Consider the following 27,520-nt stretch of genomic DNA (forward strand, 5'->3'; position numbering starts at 1 on the left):
CGTGATAGGGAGATGAGGGGATATACTGTCTCCTGAATAGATTTGTGTTTTAAGAAGGACTTTCAGGATAGGAATTTTGATGTAGCGAGGGCAATGCCAGTAGCAATTTCAGTATTATGTTCTGGGAAATCTAAAAGTTCTATGAGGCTTCTCTGAAAACATGAAAATAGGAAACATTTCATTTCTGCCTGCTCTATGATCTATAAACACCACCTAACAATAGATACATTGGTCATCAGTATTCAATTGTACTACTTGGCTTAGAAAGAGCTTAACAAGTTTCTATGAAGATTGCACAGGAAATACAAGTCTATAAAGTTCAAAGCACCTTATAGATCTTTATTTTGTCCTGAATTATTGTGCATTTATTGTATGAAATAAATTATACACTAACATTAATTTGAAATTCTTTTTGTCAGATTAAGAGTACACATGATCTTTGACTTAATTATACTTCTAGGAATCTCTCCTAGAATATACTCATATGTGTGTACAAATATGCATGCAGAACCATATTTACTACAGTGTATTTGTACCAACAAAGAGTAGTAAGAATTGCTTAAGTATTATAGAATAGTCATACAATAGAATACTATGAATCCATTAAATGGTAAACAATTTTTAATCAGATAGCAACTACATGCTCAGAACCTTATTGAATGTTGAAGGAGAATAAAAAGAACTATATGTCATGATTCTTATCCTGGAGGAGTTTATCCTTGGTTTACCCTTGGTTGAGAAGGGTCCAAGATGCACAGATCCCCGGCTTAAAACTGTATGTCTTCATGCTCGCTTCAGCAGCATATATACTAAAATTGAAATGATACAGAGATTAGCATGGCCCCCTGGGCAAGGATGACATGCAAATTTGTGAAGTGTTTCATATTTTTAAAAAAATAAAAGAATAAACTGAAAAAAAGTCTGCTATGTGAGTTAACTTTTTGGTTTGTGTTATTGAAGAATCTTCTGGACCAGAGGATGGCAAACTACAGCGCATCAGCCAAATCCAACTCCTTGCCTGTTTTTTGTAAATAAAATGTAATTGGAACACAGACATGCCCATTCATTTATCTATTGTTTAGTTTACTTTTCTTTAAAAAAAAAAAAATGTTTATTTATTTATCTGGATGCAGCGAAGTTCCAGGTCTTATTTGCAGCACTGGGGATCTTGAATCTTTGTTGCAGCATGTGGGATTTTGAGTGGTGGCGTGCGAACTCTTAGTTGTGGCATGTGGGATCTAGTTCTCTGACCAGAGATGGAACCCAGACCCCCTACATTGGGAGCGTGGAGTCTTAGCCACTGGACCACCAGGGAAAGTCCCTAGGCTACTTTCCTTATACAGAGTTGAATAGTTGCAACAAAGATCTTATAGCCCATAAAGCCAAAAATATTTACTAACTGGCCCTTTACAGGAAAAGTTTAATCCTCTTGTAGGCCTTTAAAAAAAGAAATTCCTTAAAAAAGGGGTTGGTGGTGCTCTGTGACTGCCTAGAGGGATGGGGATAGTGGGAGATAGGTTCAAGAGGGAAGGGACATATGTGTACTTACGGTTGATTCACGTTATTGTATGGCAGAAACCAACACAACACTGTAAAGCAATTATCCTCCAATTAAAAATAAATTTTAAAAAAAGTCACAGGAAAAAAAAATGGATTGGAATTAAGGATGGTGGCTTTAAAATATGTCCATAAATTCTTCGATACGTTTTCCTTTACTAGATGAAGCAGAATCCCTGGGGCACCCATGTGTGGGCAGTTTGTGCTTGCTGGTGGTGGCCATGCTGCTTTCTGATAGAGGTGTGGAGTTGGTGGCTGTGGCCTCTGGCTGGAATGAACCACAGTCTCCGAGGAGGCAGAGGAGCTGAGCTGGAACTATGGCCAATATAGTGATAGCAGTTAGACTGACCATTGTGCAGGTCATTACGTTTTGCAAGCCATGAGGCATATGGACTCTCAAGTAAAACAGATTTTTCACAGTCTATCCAAGTCTGCCTTCACCAGCGACCATTACAGAGATGGGTTTAAATGCAAACTGACAAAATGGGAAGCAGCATTAATACTAGGTTTAAGTCCTACTGCCAATAAAGAAAGAATAAGAGATGCTCATCGACGAATTGTGCATTTAAATCACTCAGACAAGACAGGATCTCCTTAGATAGCAGTCAAAATCAATGAAGCTAAAGATTTACTAGAAGCTCAAGCTAGAAAATGAAGTAAATGTATGATGAATTTTAAGTTCTTATTCATTTGTGTATGTGGGTACCAGCTTTTTATCATAAAATACCTCAAAGCTCCAAAAAATAAATGACTAAAAATAAAAGATGAAGCTTAATTCTCCTCTGAGTATGGACTGAATTTAGTAACTTCCTTCTAATAAATAGCTGCTGCTGCTGCTGCTAAGTCGCTTCAGTCGTGTCCGACTCTGTGCGACCCCACAGACGGCAGCCCACCAGGCTCCCCCGTCCCTGGGATTTTCCAGGCAAGAACACTGAAGTGGGTTGCCATTTCCCTCTCCAATGCATGAAAGTGAAAAGTGAAAGTGAAGTCGCTCAGTCGTGTCCGACTCTTAGCGACCCCATGGACTGCAGCCTATCAGGCTCCTCCATCCATGGGATTTTCCAGGCAAGAGTACTGGAGTGGGGTGCCATTGCCTTCTCCTCTAATAAATAGAATAATGTGCAAATAAGGGTGTGTGAATCCTGACACTAGATCATAAAAAATGTTACAGTCTTCTCCTTGCCCTCAGATCACTTGCTGGAAGAAAGTCGATTCCTATGTTGTGAGGACACTCAAGTAACCCTGTGCAGAGGTCCATGTGGCAAGGAACTGATACCTCCTGCCAGCGACTAGCAAGGAACCGGGCCTTCTACTAATAGCCACGTGAGGAAACCCTCTTGGAAGTGGAGCCTTCAGCTCTAGTCAAGCCTTCAGATCGCTGGAGTCTTAACTGCAACTTCATGAGAAACCCTGACTCAGAATCACCCCGTTAAAACCACTCCTGAATTCTTGACCCACAGATACTGGGAAATAATATCTCTTGCCTTAACCTGCTGAATTTTGGGATAATTTGTTATTTGACAATAAATAACTAATACAAACTGAAAGCTACAGATGCTCTAGAACAGCGGGTCTGCAAACTTTCTCTGAAAGGGCCAAACAGTCAATATTTTAGGCTTTTAAACCATCTGGTCTCCATGGCAACTACCTCTCTCTGCTGTCATAGCAGGAGGGCAGCCACACACGATAGGTAAACAAATGTGCTTGGCTGTGTTCCAACAAAACTTTATTTACAAACACAGGCATCAGGGTTGTGGGCCATAGTTTGCCAGCCTCTGCTCTAGAGAATCAAATTTTAATGATATTAAGTAATGATTAGAAAGGAGTTGTAGAAGCTGGGGAATTTCTCAGCTGAAGGCTGCAAAACCAACTACCAAGGAAATCCCTGATTAGAAAAGGGTATGTGCAAAATAAGGTCACAATTCTTTTTTTATCTTTCCCTGTATATTTTTGCCAAGAGAAGAGAAATAAAATAATTGGAAGGGTGATGAGATTTTTTTCCCCCTAAGAAATTCTAGAATGAGGACTGAGCACCCACCAGGCAAGAGAATGAGAAAACTGAAAATAGGAGAAAACTGCTCTTATGGTCTTTTTGCCAAGCTGCTAAGACCTGTGAGCACCCAGTGCCAAGGCTAGTGTTTTAAACATGCAGAGCAAGTTTGTTAGTGATGGAAGATTATCTTTCATTAACACCTAGAAATAGGACAAGGAACTGAAATGTAGTTACTGTTAGTGGAAATTAAAAAGGGACCCAGACTTTACTTAAGTTTATTTTATACCATTTTGCTCCAAGCGTATCAGATTTTCTTCATGGTCCTTAGGACTTAAAAACTGTTCAGGTCTGTAAACTTAGTAAACATAATATTATGGAAAAAAAAACTCATAACTTACTGGAATGACATGCTACCACATGTCTGATAGAAGAAAGCCTGACTGGATCTCACCACCATAGTCAGAAGTCACTATTTTTAGTGGCAACTCCTCAAAATGCAGGATCACCATGCAGTCATGCAATCCCAACCTATTATCATCACAGCTAAGATTTACTGAATTCCTACTAAACACCAGGTGCTGGGCAAAGCACATTATCTGCATTATTTCATTTAATCCTTCCAATAACCCTAAGGGGTTAGGTTTAGCATTATCTTCAATTTAAAGATGAGAAAGAAAACAAAACAAAACAAAACTGAGTGCAGTAACTTACACAAAGTGACTCAGTAATAAGTGGCAGAGTTAGAGTTTGAACCTGGGAAGTCAACCTACGGAGCCCACAGCCTTGACCTACCCTTGCTGCAAACCCTGAGGAGAAAAGTTTAAGTGCAATATTGTGTGATAACTATGACCTCACATTTTCTTTCAAAGATGGTCAGTTTGGTCAGGTAAAGAGAATTCAAATGTGTTAAACAATTGAAAAACACTCTGACAAAACACAATAGTAACAATCATTCACTGCTTTTGGTAGAATAGCCTCTAATGGGGGGTTGGTTCCTATATCAACAAGTAAGGAAAAAACTAAACGTAGACAAATTACTCCAAAATGCCTTAAAATTGCTCATGAAATACATTTTGATAGACACAGCTTTGTAAGGAAACAATAGATTCACCTCTCCCTTCTCATGCTCCCTCTGGGATGTATCCACATTTAGGAGAACGGCTGAGCTTTACCTTCAAAATGTAAATTCTCTCTCCTCTCTCTCTTCTTTCCTCCTCTCTTTCATTGTGTGTATTTTAATGTACATAATTTTAAAATATGTATGATGTTACTCTGGGCTTCCCACATGGCTCTAGTTGTAAAAAACCCATCTGTCAATGCAGGAGACACAGGCGATGCGAGTTCAATCCCTGTGTCAGGAAGATCCCCTGGAGGAGGGCATGGCAACCCACTCCAGTATTCTTGCCTGGAGAATCCCATGGACAGAAGAGCCCAGCAGGCTACCTAGGGTCCACAGGATTGTAAAGATTCAGACACAAGTGAAGCGACTTAGCTTCAGTTACTCTATTGTAATTAGAGTATGATGTCAGTCTATTGTACAAACCTAGAATGGAATATAAATGTGAAGGCCACCCAAAGTAAAGAAAAGTAATAATTTTTATTTTATAAACACAGTGCCTCAAGGAAAGTCTGACATGCCAGTGTCATGGCATACACACACTGTCCATTCTTCTAAGAAAATCATCTTAGTCTACTCTGGGCACGGACATGATTCAAGCACAAGCAAATTTCTCACAAGCAGAGCAAATTTCTCTTTCATCCTAGTTGTCTAAAATTAGGACAAGAATTGAGGTGCTTTTTGAGATGACAGAACTTGGAAAGCTGAGATCAAGAAATTTAGGAGATGCTGCTTGGAAAAAGAAACATGAAGCAAACAAGAGGAAAGGAAAGGACAATCAAGAATGCCCTGCCAGGGAACTGATTTCAAAGAAAGAAGGCAAAGAAGGCAGGTGGAGTGAGAAAAAGCTCTCTGCAAAATCCAGTACATCCTGCATATTCCCAGGTCTCATTATATTGAGCCAAGCCCAGAAAGGGGCTTATTCGCAAACAATTGTCATAAAGTTTAAAAAGAAGAGGAGGGATTGAAACAAGGCTAGAACTAGAGCAGGGTGAGTGACACTAAAAGATGATGCTGTGAAAGTGCTGCACTCAATATGCCAGCAAATTTGGAAAACTCAGCAGTGGCCACAGAACTGGAAAAGGTCAATTTTCATTCCAATCCCAAAGAAAGGCAATGCCAAAGAATGCTCCAGCTACCACACAATTGCACTCATCTCACACACTAGTAAAGTAATGCTCAAAATTCTCCAAGTCAGGCTTCAACAGTATGTGAACTGTGAACTTCCAGATGTTCAAGCTGGATTTAGAAAAGGCAGAGGAACCAGAGATCAAATTGCCAACATCTGCTGGATCATTGAAAAAGCAAGGGATATTTCTCCATCTATTTATGTCCTCTTTGATTTCTTTCATCAGTGTTTTATAGTTTTCTATATATAGGTCTTTTGTTTCTTTAGGTAGATATATTCTTAAGTATTTTATTCTTTCCATTGCAATGGTGAATGGTATTGTTTCCTTAATTTCTCTTTCTGTTTTCTTATTGTTAGTGTACAGGAATGCAAGGGATTTCTGTGTGTTAATTTTATATCCTGCAACTCTACTATATTCATTGATTAGCTCTAGTAATTTTCTGGTAGAGTTTTTAGGTTTTTCTATGTAGAGGATCATGTCATCTGCAAACAGTGAGAGTTTTACTTCTTCTTTTCCTATCTGGATTCTTTTTATTTCTTTTTCTGCTCTGATTGCTGTAGCCAAAACTTCCAAAACTATGTTGAATAGTAGTGGTGAGAGTGGGCACCCTTACCTTGTTCCTGACTTTAGGGGAATTGCTTTCAATTTTTCACCATTGAGGGTAATGTTTGCTGTGGGTTTGTTATATATAGCTTTTATTATGTTGAGGTATGTTCCTTCTATTCCTGCTTTCTGGAGAGTTTTTTATCATAAATGGATGTTGAATTTTGTCAAAGGCTTTTTCTGATCTATTGAGATAATCATATGGTTTTTATCTTTTAATTTGTTAATGTAGTGTGTTACATTGATTGATTTTTGGATATCAAAGAATCCTTGCATTCCTGGGATAAAGCCAACTTGGTCATGATGTATGATCTTTTTAATATGTTGTTGGATTCTCTTTGCTAGAATTTTGTTAAGGATTTTTGCATCTATGTTCATCAGTGATATTGGCCTGTAGGTTTCTTTTTTTGTGGCATCTTTGTCTGGTTTTGGTATTAGGGTGATGGTGGCCTCACAGAATGAGTTTGGAAGTTTACCTTCTTCAATTTTCTGAAGGAGTTTGAGTAAGATAGGTGTTACCTCTTCTCTAAATTTTTGGTAGAATTCATCTGTGAAGCCATCTGATCCTGGGTTTTTGTTTGCTGGAAGATTTCTGATTACAGTTTCAATTTCCGTGCTTGTGATGGGTCTATTAAGATCTTCTATTTCTTCCTGGTTCAGTTTTGGAAGGATATACTTTTGTAAGAATTTGTCCATTTCTTCCAAGTTGTCCGTTTTATTGGCATATAGCTGCTGATAGTAGTCTCTTATGATCCTTTGTATAAACAGATGGAGAAATATTCCATGTTCATGGATTGGAAGAATCAATATAGTGAAAATGCGTATACTACCCAAAGCAATCTATAGATTCAGTGCAATCCCTATCAAGCTACCAACAGTATTTTTCACAGAACTAGAACAAATAATTTCACAATTTGTATGGAAATATAAAAAAACCTTGAATAGCCAAAGCAATATTGAGAAAGAAGAATGGAACTGGAGGAATCAACCTGCCTGACTTCAGGCTCTACTACAAAGCCACAGTCATCAAGACAATATGGTACTGGCACAAAAACAGAAATATAGATCAATGGAACAAAATAGAAAGCCCAGAGATAAATCCACGTACCTATGGACACCTTATCTTTGACAAAGGAGGCAAGAATATACAATGGAGAAAAGACAATCTCTTTAACAAGTGGTGCTGGGAAAACTGGTCAACCACTTGTAAAAGAATGAAACTAGAACACTTTCTAACACCATACACAAAAATAAACTCAAAATGGATTAAAGATCTAAACATAAGACCAGAAACTATAAAACTCCTAGAGGAAAACACAGGCAAAACACTCTCCGACATAAATCACAGCAGGATCTTCTATGACCCACCTCCCAGAATATTGGAAATAAAAGCAAAAACAAACAAATGGGACCTAATTAAACTTAAAAGCTTTTGCACAACAAAGGAAACTACAAACAAGGTGAAAATATAGCCTTCAGAATGGGAGAAAATAATAGCAAACGAAGCAACAAAGAATTAATCTCAAAAATATACAAGCAACTCCTGCAGCTCAATTCCAGAAAAATAAACGACCCAGTCAAAAAATGGGCCAAAGAACTAAACAGACACTTCTCTAAAGAAGACATACAGATGGCTAACAAACACATGAAAAGATGCTCAACATCACTCATTATCAGAGAAATGCAAATCAAAACCACAATGAGGTACCATTTCACGCCAGTCAGAATGGCCACTATCCAAAAGTCTACAAGCAATAAATGCTGGAGAGGGTGTGGAGAAAAGGGAACCCTCTTACACTGTTGGTGGGAATGCAAACTAGTATAGCCACTATGGAGAACAGTGTGGAGATTCCTTAAAAAACTGGAAATAGAACTGTCATATGACCCAACAATCCCACTACTGGGCATACACACTGAGGAAACCAGAATTGAAAGAGATACATGTACCCCAATGTTCATCACAGCACTGTTTATAATAGCCAGGACATGGAAGCAACCTAGATGTCCATCAGCAGACGAATGGATAAGGAAGCTGTGGTACATATACACAATGGAATATTACTCACCCATTAAAAAGAATATATTTGAATCAGTTCTAATGAGGTGGATGAAACTGGAGCCCATTATACAGAGTGAAGTAAGTCAGAAAGTAAAACACCAATACAGTATACTAACGCATATATATTGGAGAAGGCAATGGCACCCCACTCCAGTACTCTTGCCTGGAAAATCCCATGGATGGAGGAGCCTGGTAGACTGCAGTCCATGGGGTCTCGAAGAGTCAGACACGACTGAGCGACTTCACTTTCACTTTCACGCATTGGAGAAGGAAATGGCAACCCACTTCAGTGTTCTTGCCTGGAGAATCCCAGGGACAGGGAAGCCTGGTGGGCTGCCATCTATGGGGTTGCACAGAGTCGGACATGACTGAAGCGACTTAGCAGCAGCAGCAACTCATATATATGGAACTTAGAAAGATGGTAACGATAACCCTATATGCGAGACTGAAAAAGAGACATAGATGTATAGAACAGTCTTTTGGACTCTGTGGGAGAAGGCGAGGGTGGATGATCTGAGAGAATAGCATTGAAACATGTATATTATCATATGTGAAACAGATTGCCAGTCCAGGTTCCATGAATGAGACAAGTACTCAGAGTTGGTGCACTGGGATGACCCAGAGGGATAGGATGGGGAGGGAGGTGGGAGGATGGTTCAGTATGGGGAACACATGTAAACCCATGGCTGATTCATATCAATGTATGGCAAAAACCACTACAATATTGTAAAGTAATTAGCCTCCAACTAAAATAAATAAATTTAAAAAATTTAAAAAAAAAAGAGAAAGAAACAGTGGTTCAAGAGGCAGGAGCCCTGGTCATTGGAACCACTGGAAAAAATCCAGAATTTTGTGTTCAAAAAGAATCCTAGTGATGTCTTGCCATTTGGAATTTATAAGGAATATCTATTTGATTATATATAATAACTCATATAAACAACCAAGAAGACATGTGATTAAAAGGAAGAAACAAATGGGAAAATTCTCTCTAGGCTGATATTCAGCATGCAACAGATATTCAATATGAAACATGTTTATTTTTCCATTAAACTCAGCTGTAATAATTAAAAAAAAAAAAAGGAAAAGCAAGGGAGTTCCAGAAAAATATCTACCTCTGCTTTATTGACTATGCCAAAGCCTTTGATAGTGTAGACCACAACGAACTGTGGAAAATTTTTAAAGAGATGGAAATACCAGACCACCTGACCTGCCTCTTGAGAAATCTGTATGCAGGTCAGGAAGCAACTGTTAGAACTGGACCTGGAACAACAGACTGGTTCCAAATAGGGAAAGGAGTACGTCAAAGCTGTATATTGTCACCCTGCTTATTTAACTTATATGCAGAGTACATCATGAGAAATGCTGGACTGGAAGAAGCACAAGCTGGAATCAAGATTGCCAGGAGAAATATCAATAACCTCAGATATGCAGATGACATCACCCTTATGGTAAAAAGTGAAGAAGAAATAAAGAGCCTCTTGATAAAAGTGAAAGAGGAGAGTGAAAAAGTTGGCTTAAAACTCAACATTCAAAAAACTAAGATCATGGCACCTGGTCCCAACACTTCATGGCAAATAGATGGGGAAACAGTGGAAATAGTGAGAGACTTTATTTTCTTGGGCTCCAAAGTCACTGCAGATGGTGACTGCAGCCATGAAATTAAAAGACACTTGCTCCTTGGAAGAAAAGTTATGACCAACCTAGACAGCATATTAAAAAGCAGAGACATTACTTTGCCAACAAAGTTCCATCTAGTCAAAGCTATGGTTTTTCCAGTAGTCATGTATGGATGTGAGAGTTGGACCATAAAGAAAGCTGAGCACAGAAGAATTGATGTTTTTGATCTGTGGTGTTGGAGAAGACTCTTGAGAGTCCCTTGGACAGCAAGGAGTCCACCCTAAAGGAAATCAGTCCTGAATATTCATTGGAAGGACTGATGCTGAAGCTGAAACTCCAATACTTTGGCCACCTGATGCGAAGAACTGACTCATTTGAAAAGACCCTGTTGCTGGGAAAGATTGAAGGCAGGAGGAGAAGGGGACGACAGTGGATGACATGGTTGGATGGCATCACTGACTCAATGGACATGAGTTTGAGTAAATTCGGGGAGTTGGTGATGGACAGGGAGGCCTGGCGTGATGTAGTCCATGAAGTCACAAAGAGTCAGACACGACTGAACTGATTGACTGAGTGACACTCACCTTGAGCACCAGATTTAAGAGGTGCCAAAAAACTCAATCATGGAGATAAATAATACTTTAATGCAATAGTCTAAAAAATCAAATTGGCAAACTACAACTAGACACCTGCTTTGCCAGGGTCAGTTTCAGGGTGATGTTATTCAGTTACTCAGCCGTGTCTGATTCTTTGCAACCCCATTGACTACAGCACACCAGGCTTCCTTGTCCTTCACTGTCTTCTAGAGTTTCCTCAGATTCATGTCCACTGAGTCAGTGACACTATCTAACTACCTCATCCTCTTCTCCTTTTGCCTTCAGTCTTTCCCAGCATCAGGGTCTTTTCCAATGAGTCAGTTCTTCGCATCAGGTGCCCAAAGTATTAGAGTTTTCAGCTTCAGCATCAGTCCTTCCAATGAATATTCAGGGTTAATTTCCTTTAGGATCGACTGGTTTGATCTCCTTTCCATCCAAGGGACTCTCAAGAGTCTTCTCTAGCACGATTCAAAAGCGTTAATTCTTTGGCGCTCAGCCTTCTTTAAGATACAACTCTCACATACGTGCATATATGGACCTTTGTCAGCAAAATGATGTCTCTGCTTTTTAATACACTGTCTAGGTTTTTCATAGCTTTCTTTACGAAGAGCAAGCATCTTTTAATTTCATGGCTGCAGTCACAGTTCACAGTGATTTTGGAGCCTTTTCCCCCTTCTATTTGCCATGAAGTGATGGGACCAGATGCCATGATCTTAGTTTTTGAATGTTGAACTTTAAGCCAGCTTTTTTACTCCCCTTTTTCACCCTCATGAAGGGGCTCTTTAGTTCCTATTAACTTTCTGCCATTAGAGTGGCATCATCTGCATATCTGAGGTTGTTGGTATTTCTCCTAGCAGTCCTGATTCCAGTTTGTGATTCATCCAGCGTGGCATTTTGCATGATGTACTCTTAACTCGGTAAAGAATTTGCCTGCAATGCAGGAGACTCTGATTCGATTCCTGGTTTGGGAGATCTGCTGGAGAAGGGATAGGCTACCCACTCCAGTATTCTTGGGCTTCCCTTGTGGCTCAGCTGGTAAAGAATCTGCCTACAGTGCATGAGACCTGGGTTCAATCCCTGGGTTGGGAAGATTCCCTGGAGAAGGCAAAGGTTACCCACTCCAGTAGTCTGGCCTAGAGAATTCCATGGACTGTATAGTCCATGGGATCGCAGAGAGTCAGACATGACTGAGCGACTCCACTTTCACTTTCACTCTGTATATAAGTTAAATAAATAGGGTGGCAACATACAACCTTTACATACTCCTTTCCCAATTTTGAACCAGTCTGTTGTTTCATGTCCAGTTCTAACTGTTGTTTCTTGACCCGCATACAGGTTTCTCTGGAAACAGGTAAGGTGGTCTGGTGTTCCCATCTCTTGAAGAATTTTCCAGTTTGTTGTGATCCATAGTCAAAGGCTTTAGCATAGTCAATGAAGCAGAAGTAGATGTTTTTCTGAAAATCCCTTGCTTTCTCTATGATTCAATGAATGTTGACAACTTGATCTCTGGTTCCTCTGCCTTTTCTAAATCCAGTTTGAACATCTGGAAGTTCACGTACTGCTGAAGCCTAGCTTGAATGATTTTGAGCATTACCTTACTAGCATGCAAAATGAGCACATTTGTCCAGTAGTTTGAACATTCTTTGGCACTGCCCTTCTTTGGGATTGGAATGAAAACTGATCTTTTCCAGTTCTGTGGCCACTGGTGAGTTTCCCAAATTTGCTGACATATTGAGTGCAGCACTTTCACAGCAACATCTTTTAGGATTTGAAATAATTCAGCTGGAATCCCATTACCTCTGCTAGCTTTATTAGTAGATAGTAAAGCTTCCTAAGGCCCACTTGACTTCACACTCCAGGATATCTGGCTCTATGTAAGTGATTACACCATCATGGTTATCCCAGTCATTGAGACCTTTTTTGTACAGTTCTTCTGTGTATTCTTGCCACTTCTTAATCTCTTCTGCCTCTGTTCAGTTCAGTTCAGTCATGTCCAACTCCTTGAGACCCCATGGACTGCAGCACACCAGGCTTTCCTGTCCATCACCAACCCCCGGAGCTTGCTCAAACTCATGTCTATCGAGTCAGTGAAGCCATCCAAATATCTCATCCTCAGCCATCCCCTTCTCCTCCCACCTTCAATCTTCCCCAGCATCAGGGTCTTTTCCAGTGAGTTGGCTCTTTGCACCTGATGCGAAGAGCAGGTGGCCAAAGGATTGGAGCTTCAGCATTAGCGTCAGTCCTTCCAATGAATATTCAGGATTGATTTCCTTTAGGATTGACTGGTTTGATCTCCTTGCAGTTCAAGGGACTCTCAAGAGTCTTCTCCAAACCACAGTTCAAAAGCATCAATTCTTCTGTGCTCAGCTTTCTTTATGGTCCAACTCTCACATCCATATATGACTACTGGAAAAACCATAGCTTTGACTAGACAGACCTTTGTCGGCAAAGTAATGTCTCTGTTTTTTAATACACTGTCTAGGTTTGTCGTAGTTTTTCTTCCAAGGAGCAATTGCCTTTTAATTTCATGGCTGCAGTCACCATCTGCAGTGATTTTGGAGCCCAAGAAAAGAAAGTCTGTCACTGTTTCCATTGTTTCCCCATCTATTTGCCATAAAGTGATGGGACCGGATGTTAAGTCTGCCTCTGTTAGGTCTTACTGTTTCTATCCTTTATCATGCCCATCAGGGTGATTGAGGCAGGGTCACAAAAGTTCTCAATAGCATCTGTCTTCATTTAAAAACTGGAATTTTGTTCAACATAGATATTTTGCATTACTTTTGAATTTAAAAAAATACTACACTAAAACATTGGTTATTTTGATTACTGATTTTGGGGACTCCTCTTATATGTTTTGCCTTACTCACTGCACCCTAGTCTTGGCTTGGGTTTTAAAAGAGAGGGGGAGGAGGCAGGAAGATATAGCCAGTGGTTTAAAGACATATGCAGGGATTTGGGGTCAAGACTTAAAGCAGAAAAGTTGGAGACTCCATTTTATCCTGCTGTGTGCATTCTGTGCCCTGGGTGCCTTCACGCCAGTGAAGGCCGTTCTTTCACTGAGCTCCTTCTCTTGCCTTGGCAGCTGCACTCACTTTTATATGCAGGTTCTGGAATGCTGGGAGCTGTATGGCAGCCAACATCTCTCCTCTCCCTTCTCAAACATGACGTTCTCTGTAATTCACTTACAGACACCTCTTTCCTTAGTCCTTCTCACCCAGGGAGCCTGATCAAGGAATCTAAGAACTAAGCCTCATTTGCCTTCTCTGGGTATGCAAGTGAATTTGCATATATCTTGTGTCTATTTGCATTCCCCTCACATGGGGCATTTAGAATAAAAACAACATTCATGAATCAAAATGAAGCTTGTTCCATTCTTTCTCTGTCAAAGTATGGTGTAAGTAAAAGGATACCACAGTGTGAGAAAAGGGCCGAAATTATATTTGCCAGGGTTATGTGTAGTTTTAAAAGCAATTCAATTTGGTGGCATTTACCACCACAAAATTGGGGTTTAATATTTATAGGTTTAGCCCAGGAGAATACAATCATTCATGACTGAAATGGCCACCCTCTTCTTCTACCATTCTCGTAGAAATTTGAGCCAAAGACCCCTAAAAGCTGAGACTGCCCTCTTTTCCTCCCCTTGGTTACTGCTTAATGGGTGGGAAGCCTGATGGTTCCAGTCAGTTGACTTCTCCATTTGAGATGAAATGCATGAAGACCAACTAAAAAGGAGAAAAGGAAGAAGGAGTGATGCCCCTCATCTTTCCTCAGCCTCTTTGGGAACTTAAAGAACTAGGGAAAAGAAAAAAGTCACCTGATATGAACACTGCACAGAATTTCATCTAAAGAAACAAACCAGTGAACAGAGGGCTACTAGTCTCAAAATGAGAGGGAACCCCAAATAATGAAAACTGACATGATAAACAAGGGTAAATTCATTACAGAGTTGTTAGAACTGGTAAGTAAGAATATGTCAATGAGCTTTCAGCAGTAAGAGTGAAAGTACCTAGCTAAAGGGCGGAGTTTTGCAATCTATGTGAAAGGTAGATAGTTCAGTGAAGAAGGATGACTCAAATCTTCACAGCTCAAGAAAAATCCACCTGGTGCATTTCACCTCCTTATTGTATAATACCCAGTTTTTGAAGCAAATTTCTGGTCATTGGATGATGTGTAACCAACAGAAGGGGAGTTTTGGAGAATGGATTTCTAGTTTCAAACAGATATACCTCTTACTATAACTTGCCAAATTGGCATCCTAGTTTGTAATTCAGAGTTTTATAAATTTTGTTATGTATGAATTAATGTGTAATTCAACTCTTGACTGAACTGAAAAAATCAGGCTTCTTAACAAACCTGTCAACAAGTCTTATCATTTCTGCCTTTAAAATGTCATATGCATCTGGAGAAATATTATGATAAGCATGCAGATATATATGAACAGAGGAGCTCCATTACCATTGTTCTAATAGCCATTAAAAAAAGTCTTGGTGGAGAAGGAAATGGCAACCCACTCCAGTATTCTTGCCTGGAAAAGTCCACGGACAGAGGAGCCTGGTGGGCTGCAGTCCATGGGGTTACATGACTGAGCACGCGTGCCTGAGGGTGGAGGGAGATGGGTTGGTAGCAATAAACTGGTAGAACCAAAAAAAAAAAAAAAAGTCTTGGAAGTAATCAAATGTCAATCATTAGGAGACTGGTTAAATATATTATGGTAAATTCATACAATGTGGAACACTACCATATGCAAAATAGACAGCAAATGGGAATTTGCTGTATGACTCAGGGAACTCACACCAGGACTCTGTAACAACCTAGTGGGGTGGGAAGGGGTGGGAGGTTGGAGGGAGGTTCAAGATGGAGGGTACATATGTATACCTATGGCCAATTCATGCTGATGTATCGCAGAAACCAATATAATATTGTAAAGCAATTATCCTTCAATTAAAAATAAATAAAATTTTAAAAGTTCACACAATGTAGAACTCTGATAGCTATTAAAAAGAATAAGATAGACTTATATATAATGTACATATGATATTTATGATTAAAATGTTCTGGAATGATATCAATATTGGTAGTCGTTTAGAGTAGGATTGGAAGAAGACTAGGCGAACAGTAGACTTTTATAAAGTACTTCAATAACCATTTAAATTTTTACAATGGTCATATAGTTCTTTTATATAAAATATTAATTTATAGTTATTGATATGTAGTAACTGAAGTAATTAATATACCCTATACTTATGTGGATTTATTAACTCATATATATCACATACACACAAAGTGAGTGTGAAAGTAAGCAATAGCACATGCAAAAGAAAACATGCTAATTATAGAATTTCTCATTAAGTAGTGGGATACTAGATGATTTTTATTTTCTTCTTTAAAAAGTTTTTTTAAGATTTTTATAAGGATGTTGGTATAGTTTTCTTGCTATAAATAGCACTCATTTATTCTTTCAAGTTACAAAAATTATCCATTTTCAGAGTAGAAAACTTAGAAATACACAAAAAAGTAAAAGAACACTATCAAAATTTACCTGTAACTTCAATATCCAAAGTAACTATTGTTAACCTTTTGGTTTATAACTTTCTGGTCCTTTTGCAGTGTTTTTCTTACGAAAAAGATGATCATTGCATTTGCTCTGTGATCTATGTTTTTGTTTGTTTGACATATTATCCAGAATATTTCTCCATGTCCATAAAGTATTCTCCAATATGATTTTTATAACTGCATAATATTCCATAATAGGATATGTTATAATTTACTAAGCCAACACTCTACTTCTGGACTGTCCCACTTTTCTTAACATTCTAAATAACTCACCAATGAGCATTCTTTTGACTGTATCTTCACATCCATCCCATTATTTCTTCTGGGTAGATTCCTAAAATTGAAATTTCTGGACCAAAGAGTAAGGCATTACATTTTTATTGTGGTAAAATACATACAACATTCAATTTACAATTTTAATCTTTTGAAGTTTGCAATTTAATGGCATCAATTACATTTACAATGTTGTGCAAACATCATGACCATCTAGTTTTTCATCATCCCAAACAAAAATCTCATCCCCTTTAAGCAGTAATTTCCTGGTTCCTTTTTCCCTCAGCTCCTGGCAACCACTAAGCTGCTTTCTAACTCTATTGGTCCTTACAGACTGATATATCTCAGTATTCAGATTTGCCTGTTCTAGATATTTCATATAAACAGAAATATTTGGCCCTTTGTGCTTAGCTTCCTTCCTTTAGCATAACACTCTTAAGCTTCATCTATTTGTAGCATATATTATTATTTAATCCTTTTATATGACTGAATATTATTCCTTTCTATGGCTAATGCTAAGTCACTTCAGTCCTGTCTGACTCTTCGCAACCTATGAACTGTAGCCCTCCAGGCTCATCTGTCCATAGGATTTTCCAGGCAGGAATACTGGAGTGGGTTGCCATTTCCTTCTCCAGGGGACCTTCCCAACCCAGGGATTGAGCCCATGTCTCTTATGTCTCCTGCATTGGCAAGGGGGTTCTTTATCACTAGCGCCACCTGGGAGGCCCCAACACATTTAGTTAATTAAGTCATTTGTTGGTGCACATTTGGGTTGTTTCTACTTTTCGGCTGCTATGGACACTTTTGTACAAGTTTTTGCTGGAACATCTGTTTTCAATTCTTTTAGACAGGCAATTGACCCTTGAATAACACAAGCAGGTGAAGATTCACATATATCTTTACAGTCCCTCCATATCCATGGTTACACACTCTCAGATTCAACCAATCTTAGTTCCTGTTGTGTTGTAGTACATATTTATTCGGGAAAAAAATCCATATATAAGTGGACCATGGAAGCTTAAACCTGTGTTGTGCAAAGGTCCACCGTATATCCAGGAGTGGAATTGTCAGATCACGTAGCAATTCTGTATTTAACTTCTTGAGGAAATGCCAAACTGTTTTCTACAGTGGGCTATACCATTTTGCCTTCCCATCAGCAATGTATAGAGTTCAAATTTCTCCCCATCCTTATCAACACTTGTTATTTTCTATTCTTTTTATTGTTGTTAAAATGACCATTCTATTAGGTATGAAGTGGTATCTCATTTTGGTTTTGATTTTCATTTCCCTAATGACTAATGCCAAATGATTCCTTTTTGCCAAATTCAGACTGAAATTGAAGAAAGTAGGGAAAACCACTAGATCATTCAACTATGACATAAATCAAATCCCTTACGATTATACACTAGAAGTGTCAAATGAATGCAAGGGATTAGATTTGATAGACAGAGTGCCTGAAGAACTATGGATGGAGGTTTGGAACATTGTACAGGGGTGTGATCAAGTCCATCCCCAAGAAAAAGAAATGCAAAAAGGCAAAATGGTTGTCTGAGGAGGCCTTACAAATAGCTGAGAAAAGAAGAGAAGCAAAAGGCAAAGGAGAAAAGGAAAGATATATTCATCTGAATTCAGAGTTCCAAAGAATAGCAAGGAGAGATAAGAAAGCCTTCTTAAGTGATCAATGCAAAGAAATTGAGGAAAACAATAGAATGGGAAAGATTAGAGATCTCTTCAAGAAAATTAGAGATACCAAGGGAACATTTCATACAAAGATGGACACAATAAAGGACAGAAATAGTATGGGCCTAACACAAGCAGAAGATAGTAAGAAGAGGTGGCAAGAATACACAGAACTATACAAAAAAGATCTTTATGACCCAAATAACCATGATGGTGTGACCACTCACCTAGAGCCAGACATCCTGGAATGCAAAGTCAAGTGGGCCTTAGGAAGCTTCACTGTGAACAAATCTGGTGGAGGTGATGGAATTCTAGTTGAGCTATTTCAAATCCTGAAAGATGATGCTGTGAAAGTGCTGCACTCAATATGCCAGCAAATTAGGAAAACTCAGCAGTGGCCACAGGACGGGAAAAGGTCAGTTTTCATTCCAATCCCAAAGAAAGGCAATGCCAAAGAATGTTCAAACTACCACACAATTGCACTCATCTCACATGCTAGCAAAGTAATGCTCAAAATTTTCCAAGCTAGGCTTCAACAGTACATGAACTGAGAACTTCCCGATGTTCAAGCTGGATTTAGAAAAGGCAGAGGAACCAGAGATCAAATTGCCAACATTCACTGGATCATCGAAAAAGCAAGAGAGTTCCAGAAAAACATCTACTTCTGCTTTATTGACAACGCCAAAGCCACTGACTGTGTAGATCACAACAAACTGTGGAAAATTCTTAAAGAGATGGGAATACTAGACCACCTTACCTGCCTCCTGAGAAATCTGTATGCAGGTTAAGAAGCAACAGTTAGAACTGGACATGGAACAAAGGACTGGTTCAAAATTGGGAAAGGAGTATGTCAAGGCTTCCCAGGTGGTGCTAATGGTAAAGAACCTGCCTGCCAGTGCAGGAGATGTAAGAGACGCAGGTTTGATCCCTGGGTCAGGAAGATCCCCTGGAAAATGAAATGGCTACCCACTCCAGTATTCTTGTCTAGAGTATTCCATGGACAGAGGATCCTGGGAGGCTACAACCCATGGGGTTGCAAAGAATGGGACATGACTGAAGTGACTTAGCACAGCATAGCGCCTGTCAAGGCTGTATATTGTCACCCTGCTTATTTAACTTATATGCAGAGTACATCATGCAAAATGCCAGGCTGGATGAATCACAAGCTGGAATCAAGGTTGCCAGGAGAAATATCAGTAACCTCAGATACACAGATGACACCACCCTTATGGCAGAAAGTGAATAGGAATTAAAGAGCCTCCTGATGAAGGTGAAAGAGGAAAGTAAAAACCTGGCTTAAAACTTAACATTCAAAAAACTAAGATCATGGCATCCAGTCCCATCACTTCATGGCAAATAGATGGGGAAACAATGGAAACAGTGACAGACTTTCTTTTCTTGGGCTCCAAAATCATTGCAGATGGTGACTGCAGCCATGAAATTAAAAGATGCTTACTCCTTAGAAAAAAAGCAATGACAGACCTAGACAGCATATGAAAAAGCAGAGACATTACTTCACTGACAAAGATCTGTCTAGTCAAAGCTTTGGTTTTTCCAACAGTCATGTATGGATGTGAGAGTTGGGCCATAAAGAAAGCTGAGCACCAAAAATTGATGCTTCTGAACTGTGGTTTGGAGAAGACTCTTGAGAGTCCCTTGGACTGCAAGGAAATCAAACCAGTCAACAATCCTAAAGGAAATCAATCCTGAATATTCATTGGAAGCTCTGATGCTGAAGCTGAAACTCCAATCCTTTGGCCATCTGATGCGAAGAGCTATCTCATTGGAAAAGACCCTGATGCTGGGAAAGATTGAAGGCAAGAGGAGAAGGGGACGATAGAGGATGAGGTGGTTAAGATGGCTTCACTGACTCGATGGACATGAGTTTGAACAAGCTCTGGGAGTTGATGATGGACGTGGAGCCTGGCGTGCTGCAGTCCACGGAGTCGCAAAGAGTCAGACATGACTGAGTGACTGAATGGAACTGAATGACTAATGATGCTGAGCATCTTGTGTTCTTGTTGACCATTTGTATATATTCTTTGGAGAAATGTCTATTCAAATTCTTGGCCCATTTTTAAATTGAGTTGTCTTTCTATTGTTGATTTTTAAGAGTTCTTTATATATTCTGAATACTTACCCTTATCAGATATATGATTTACAAATATTTTTCCCATCCTGTGGATTGTCTTTTCATTCTTTTGATAATGTCCTTTGATGCACAAAAGATTTTCATTCTTATGAAGCCTAATTGTCTATTTTTTCTTATATTGCTTGTGCTTTTGATGTCATAATTAAGAAACAACTGTCACATCCAAAGTCATGAAAGTTTGACATTTTTTCCTTAAAAAGTTTTATAATTTTAGCTCTTATTAAATATAATGATACCTATATTTGATTCATTTTGAATTAATTTTTGTATATGCTGTGAGGTAGAGGTCTAACTTTATTCCTTTGCATGTGGATATCCAGTTGTTCCATTACAATTTACCAAAAAGATTATTTTTTCCCCACTGAATAGTCTTGGAACTCTTGTTTAAAATCAAAGCATTGTTTTGAGATCAGAAAACAAAATCAAAGTAATACAAATGTATATATGGAATGTGTTTCCTCTTTTCTTCTCTATCACTTCTATTACCTTTCATCAGGTCTTATGCTCTCATATTCAGATTAATGTAAGAGTCTTCTAATTACACAGCCTCAGTGAGAGAGCAATATCTCTTTACTACTACCATGTTATTTCGTTGCTCAAGAACGGGTCAGGTTGCTACTGTCTAAATATCAATTGGTGACTAGACCTCAGAGTATAGTTACCTCACCAAAGTATAGTCAACTATGTCTCTTAGCCTAAAATAACCAGCCAGACTTACCCATTGCTTCTAGTATAAATGGATTTTAAGGAAAATCAAGTTAAAATATATTCAAGACTGAAGGAGTAAAGAGATATATTCTTTTTAGCAGGTTGTAAAAGCAGTATTTTGATCTCAAATTTTGTCATTTATTCTTTCCATAAGCATTAACTGGACACCGACTACATCTCAGGATTACAAAAAGGAAGACAATTCAGATGTTGTGCTCTGACTACTCAGAGTTTAGGAGACAGTTATTTAAAAAGATAAATTATAATCTAACATTGTAAGTGCAATAATGAAAGTGTGAATAAAACATTATGGGAACACCAAAGTGCAGCAAGTTTAATAATAGGAAGATTTCTTTTTTTCCTTAATAGATCTGTTAAATTGCCACTATAATTATCTAGAACTATTTTTTGTAGTATTTCCCATCATGAATTTGTCTTTTAATTCATTCATTTACAAATATTTATTAACTGCCTATTTAATGCAGACAAAAGCACAAAGAAATTCCTAATCTGGTTGGGACTGAGATATGACATGTGAAAAGCTAAAAAGCAATATAGGTGTGAAGTTTTCAGCAATATTTTCCAATTTTGTGATGTGTTTTAAAATCATATAAAATGAATACATTAGAAAAATAATACAGTAAGAGTCAACAGCTCTGACTTAGGAAAAACCAGGTGAGTAGTAGAAATTAGCAGTTCTTAACTATGATACCACAGAACAGCGATGTGTTATTATACATTGTGTAGCATGTCAGACTAATGTGTATGCATAATCAAGTTCCATACTTAACCATTATCAGAGTTTGCACCTTATTTCACACACACACATACACACACACAGAGAACTGAAGATTATTCTCATGATAACATCATTCTGATTTATTTGCATCCTGATATACTTACTTGGGCTTCACAGGTAGCGCTAGTGGTAAAGAACCCACCTGCCAATGTAGGAGACATAAGAGATGCAGGTTCGATCCCTGGGTCGGGAATATCCCCTGGAGAAGGAAATGGCAACCCACTCCAGTATTCTTGCTTGGTGAATCCCATGGACAGAGGAGCCTGGAAGGCTATGGTCCATAGGGTCACAAGAGTCAGACGCAACTGAAGTCATTTAGCACGCATGCATGCATACTTACTTGAGTGGTCTAGCTATGAATTCTCAAGAGGGAAAGATCGACAGATCCATGAGAGACTCCATGAGAAATTTTAAAAATGAGTAGTACTTAAATTGGAGGAAATCACAACCCTCTGCGTGGAAAAGATGAGAATGTGCATGATGTATCAGGAGAAATAAGTAGACTGACCTAGATGAGCAGAGATTTATAGAGGGAAGTACAGCAACAAATAAGTTAGGAAGTCTTAGAGAAGACAATTGTTTTTGCTGCTCTGTATCCCTTTAAACTTCTTCTGGTATTATGACCCTAATTTCCTCTTGCAAATCACTCTCTCCCTCTTTTCTGTCTAGATGAACTTTGGGTAGCAATCCACTCCAGTATTCTTGCCTGGAAAATTCCATGAACAGAGGAACCTGGAGGGCTACAGTCCATGGGGTCGCAAAGAGTCAGCCACGACTGAGCGCATCAGCACAGCACAGTTCAGGAGTGAATATGTAACTTAGAACTGGTCACGTGTTAAGTGAATGTCATAGTTCTCAAATTGCAGAGATGACTCAGGAATAGGCAATAAGACATAATAAACTTTTACTGAGAGAGCCACATGGTCTGGTCTTTTCTTCTGAAATTGCTAATAGTAACAATGCTATGAACTTGGAGCTGCTGAAAGGTGAGCACTTTGTGCCAGGAAATGATTCAACATAGCAGAAGAAAGAACCAAGAGATTAAGAGAAGGAATAAGTCCCACTGATACCATCCAGTCCCTGGATCAAAGCATGACTGAAACCAATGGACCCATAGTCTTTGCAGTTATGTTAGCCAAGAGGTTTCCATAACATGAGCCATTTTAAGTTAGGTTTTCTGTCATATGCAACAAAAGAATCCTATATTATTTAGGTCTGTTGGGGCCAGTTACTAATGATCCTATGTGACAAGCTTAGAAATTAAGATTTTCCCTATGATGGGCCACTGGGGAAAAATAGTTTTTAAAGCAGATGTGGGACAGGATGAAAGTAATTTAGGGAATGTCATTTTTTTCATATCAAGGGAGCAAATTACCACTAAGGATAATTTGTTTGAGCATATGGGAGTAGAAATGAGATTACAATCAGACTTCTTAGACTATGGACCTAAACTGCTTGCCCTCTAAGTGTTTATGTTGTAGCTAGAACTTAGTACTTCTCAAATATGTAATCCTATCTTTTACTTAGTTCAAGTTAGACTAGAAATCAATTAGGCTTCGATCAAGTGAATTTCTTAGAGTATGGTCCATCTTCATAATATGTTCAAAATAATCTGGGCTTTCAATGAATATAGTAGTGATAAGTTGTCTACCTTAACAGCCAATGAAATGTAGCAGAAATATAGAGTCATATGTATGATGCATCTAAAACTGCTCCCCTGAATATGCAACCCACGCTTCCAATGTATATCAATAATAATATAATACCAATAACTGATCTGTAAAAAAGAAGGGGGTGAGGGAGAACTAAGAGATTTGAGCCTTACTCGAGGTTCCTTGACAATTTTGTATGGGCTTCCCATGTGGCTCAGCAGTAAAGAATCCCCATGTCAACACAAGAGACACAGGAGATGCGGGTTCGATCCCTGGGTTGGGAGATCCCCTGGAGGAGGAAATGGAAACCCGCTCCAGAATTCTTGCCTGGAAAATTCCATGGACAGAGGAGCCTGGCATACTACAGTCCATGGGGTCTCAAAGAGTCAGACACGACTGACCAACTGAGCACATATGGTTCCCTGACAGTGCTACATGACTGAATAAATCACATTTCCTTCTCTATGACTCAATTACCCTGTTTAAAAGATAGGAAAATAAACATATTGAACTTAAAATACAAGAAGATTTAAATATGGCCTTGATCATCTTCATCTATGTTCATTGGATACTTGAAGATACACAGTAATAATAATAAAAGTTAAAACTGAGAACTTACTATGTTCTGGGCACAATTCTAAATGTTTTGCATGTATTAAACAATTTATGCCTTTCCTCTTAGAGTCCTATGAGGTAAATATTATTATTATCCCAATTTTGTTGAGGCTTACAAAAGTTATGATTCTTGTCCAAAGCCCTAATCTAGCCATGATTTGAACCCGGGCAATTCTATGCTATCTTTCTACTTATCTAATAGTGTGGTAGATAATATAGAAACAAATATGCTGAATATCACTCGTAATAGAAAACTGAAAATTAAAACTTCAACAAAATGCCACTTTCCATCGATAGGATTAGCAAAGATTATTTACAAAGTTATTGGCAGGTCTCAGTTTCTCACTGGCTGTTGGCTGGAAACCTCATAAGTCTTTCCACAGGTAGGGTGTCTGTCTTCAAGACTTAGCTACTGGCTTCCTCCAGAACAAGTGACAGAAGAGAGAGAAAGTCCATGAGAGAAGATGCAGATTTTTTAAAAAACAACTTTTTGTTGTTGTTCAGTTGCTCAGTCGTGTCTGACTCTTTGCGATCCCATAGACTGCAGCAGGTCAGGCTTCCTGGTCTTTCACCATCTCCTGAAGTTTGTTCAAATTCATGTCCATTGAGGTGGTGATGCCATCCAGCCATCTCATCCTCTGTCATCCCCTTCTCCTGCCTTCAATCTTTCCCAGCATCAGGGTCTTTTCCAATGAGTCGGCTCTTCGAATCAGGTGGCCAAAGTACTGGCGTTTCAGCTTAAGCATCAGTCCTTCCAATGAATATTCAGGACTGATTTCCTTTAGGATTGACTGTTTCAATTTCCTTGCAGTCCAAGGGACTCTCAAGCATCTTCTCCAGCACCACAGTTCAAAAGCATCAATTATTCAGTGCTCAGCCTTTTCTATTGTCCAGCTCTCACAACCATACATGACTACTGGAAAAACCATAGCTTTGACTAGACAGACATTTGTTGGCAAAGTAGTATCTCTGCTTTTTAATACTCTATCTATGTTTGTCATTGCTTTTCTTCCAAGGAGTAAGCATCTTTTAATTTCATGGCTGCAGTCACCATCTGCAGTGATTTTGGAGCCCAAGAAAAGAAAGTCTCTCACTGTTTCCATTGTTTCCCCATCTATTTGCCATGAAGTGATGGGACTGGATGCCATGATCTTAGTTTTTTGAATGTTGAGTTTTAAGCCAGGCTTTCACTTTCCTCTTTCATCTTCATCAGGAGGCTCTTTAATTCCTGTTCACTTTCTGTCATAAGGGTGGTGTCATCTGTGTATCTGAGGTTACTGATATTTCTCCTGGCAACCTTGATTCCAGCTTGTGATTCATCCAGCCTGGCATTTTGCATGATGTACTCTGCATATAAGTTAAATCAGCAGAGTGACAATATACAGCCTTGACACACTCCTTTCCCAATTTTGAACCAGTCCATTGTTCCATGTCCAGTTATAACTGTTGCTTCTTAACCTGCATATAGGTTTCTTGGGAGGCAAGTGAGGTAGTCTGGTACTCCCATCTCTTTAAGAATTTTCCACAGTTTGTTGTGATCCACACAGTCAAAGTCTTTAGCATAGTCAATGAAGCAGAAGTAGATATTTTTCTGGAATTCTCTTGCTTTTTCTATGATCCAACAGATGTTGGCAATTTGATCTCTGGTTCCTCTGCTTTCTGTAAATCCAGCTTGAACATCTGGAAGTTCTCAGTTCACATAATGCTGAAGCCTAGCTTGGAGGATTTTGTGCATTTCTTTTTACCATGTGAAATGGGTGCAATTGTGTGGTAGTTGGAGCATTCTTTGGCATTGCCTTTCTTTGGGATTGGAATGAAAACTGACCTTTTCCTGTCCTGTGGCCACTGCTGAGTTTTCCAAATTTGCTGGCATATGGAGTGCAGCACTTTCACAGCATCAACTTTCAGGATTTGAAATAGCTCAACTGGAATTTCATCACCTCCACTAGCTTTATTCATAGTGATGCTTCCTAAGGCCCACTTGACTTCATATTCCAGGATGTCTGGCTCTAGGTGAGTGATCACACCATTATGGTTATCCAGGTCATTAAGATCTTTTTGTATAGTTCTTCTGTACAAAAACTACTTTATTGAGATACATATGAAGTTACACACAAGTTTTTGACTGTGTGGGGTGGGGCCAGTGTGGGGAAGGAACAGAGGTCAGCACGCTAACTCCCTGTGTTGTTCAAGGGTCAACTGTAATTCATATACCGTACAATTCACACATTCAAAGTGTACAATCCAATGGCTTGTATGTTTACAGAGATTTGCAACAATCATCACAATAAATTTTGGAACATTTTCAGCACTTCTAAAAGAAACCCTGAACTAAGCCATCACACTCCAAACTCCCCACTCCCAACCTTTTCAGTCTAGGCAACTATCATTCTACTTTTTGTCTCTATAGATTTGCCAATTCTGGACATTACTTATAAATGGAATCATACAATATGTGGTCTTTTGAGACTGGCTTCTTTCACTTAGCTTGTCTTTAGGGTTCAACAATCTTGTAGCATGGATTAGTATTTCATTTATTTTTTATTAAGTGCTCTCTTTTTTTTACTATCTTTCAGTGAAATTCCTACTTATTTCTAATTACATTATATTATGTCCAGGTTTTTCTCTCTCTCACTTTTTTAGGTCCAAGAAACAAAGACCTGGGCCTTCTTGGCTCAGGGTCTAAGTCCCAACCTCAGTTCCTTCTTGAACTAGCTGAGATTCTAACTTCGCCTGTGTTCCCTGGGTCCTTGAAGTTTTTTATAAGCTAATCTTCCAAGTGACATGCCACTATTTCTGCCACATTCTGTTTACAGACAGAACAATCCTCATACAATGGGAAAAGTGTTAGTCACCCAGTTGTATCTGACTATTTGCAACCCCATTGACTGTAGCCTGCCAGGCTCCTCTGTCTATGGAATTCTCCAAGCAGAATACTGGAGTGGGTAGCCTTTCCCTTTTCCAGGGGATTTTCTCGACCCAGGGATTGAACCCAGGTCTCCCACGTTGTGGCCAAATTCTTTACCATCTGAGCCACTAGGGAAGCTCCCATACAACAGGGAAGAGGGTATAAATACCAGAAGGCAGGAATCAGGGCCTCCTTGAAGGCTGCCTGTGGCAGTGAGGATGTTGTCATGTTGCAATCCATGTTAGAAGTAAAAGCTTAAACCTTTAGCTTTGCCTTGTATATCACCACTTACAAGGTAACAAAAACAAACATAAAGCTCACTTATGTGGCTTGGTATAAAGGACACCCCCTCCCCCACTCAGAGGGAGCTTTGGCAGGAGTTATTCTTACTTCAGCAGCACCTGATGTTCCTTGATCAGTATGGTAGTGAATATCTGGCCTTATGGGAATAAGGAAAGGAGGTTTAACACTTGGTTTTAAAAGATAACATTGAAAGAAACAAATGACT

General features: G+C 39.0%; 1 protein-coding gene, 1 non-coding gene and 1 pseudogene across 6 annotated transcripts in view; 2 read left to right on the top strand and 1 right to left on the bottom strand.

Annotated features, from left to right (window-relative positions):
• Positions 1-27,520, bottom strand: part of LOC145510248 (histone-lysine N-methyltransferase SETMAR-like) — a 57,073-nt gene that overhangs the window by 14,743 nt on the left and 14,810 nt on the right. For 3 of the 5 annotated variants that reach the window (XR_014056919.1, XR_014056918.1, XR_014056920.1), the window contains 3 exons: positions 16,499-16,574; positions 1,550-1,589; positions 729-809 (listed from right to left, as the gene is read on the bottom strand). Coding sequence is in view for 2 of the 5 variants with exons in the window: in XM_081500999.1 (XP_081357125.1) it covers positions 16,499-16,574 (76 nt within the window). In the remaining 3 variants the exon portion in view is untranslated. The remainder of the gene's footprint in view (positions 1-728; positions 810-1,549; positions 1,590-16,498; positions 16,575-27,520) is intronic. The other 2 variants (XM_081500999.1, XM_081501000.1) reach the window with 1 other exon arrangement.
• Positions 786-890, top strand: LOC145511769 (U6 spliceosomal RNA). Its single transcript, XR_014058150.1, has one exon. It is a non-coding gene; the product is annotated as a U6 spliceosomal RNA (small nuclear RNA).
• Positions 1,937-2,212, top strand: LOC145510249 (mitochondrial import inner membrane translocase subunit TIM14 pseudogene; annotated as a pseudogene).

Source organism: Giraffa tippelskirchi, chromosome 6, assembly GCF_054371585.1.
Source record: "Giraffa tippelskirchi isolate mGirTip1 chromosome 6, T2T-mGirTip1v1.2.pri, whole genome shotgun sequence".
NCBI classification, from domain to species: Eukaryota; Metazoa; Chordata; class Mammalia; order Artiodactyla; family Giraffidae; genus Giraffa; species Giraffa tippelskirchi.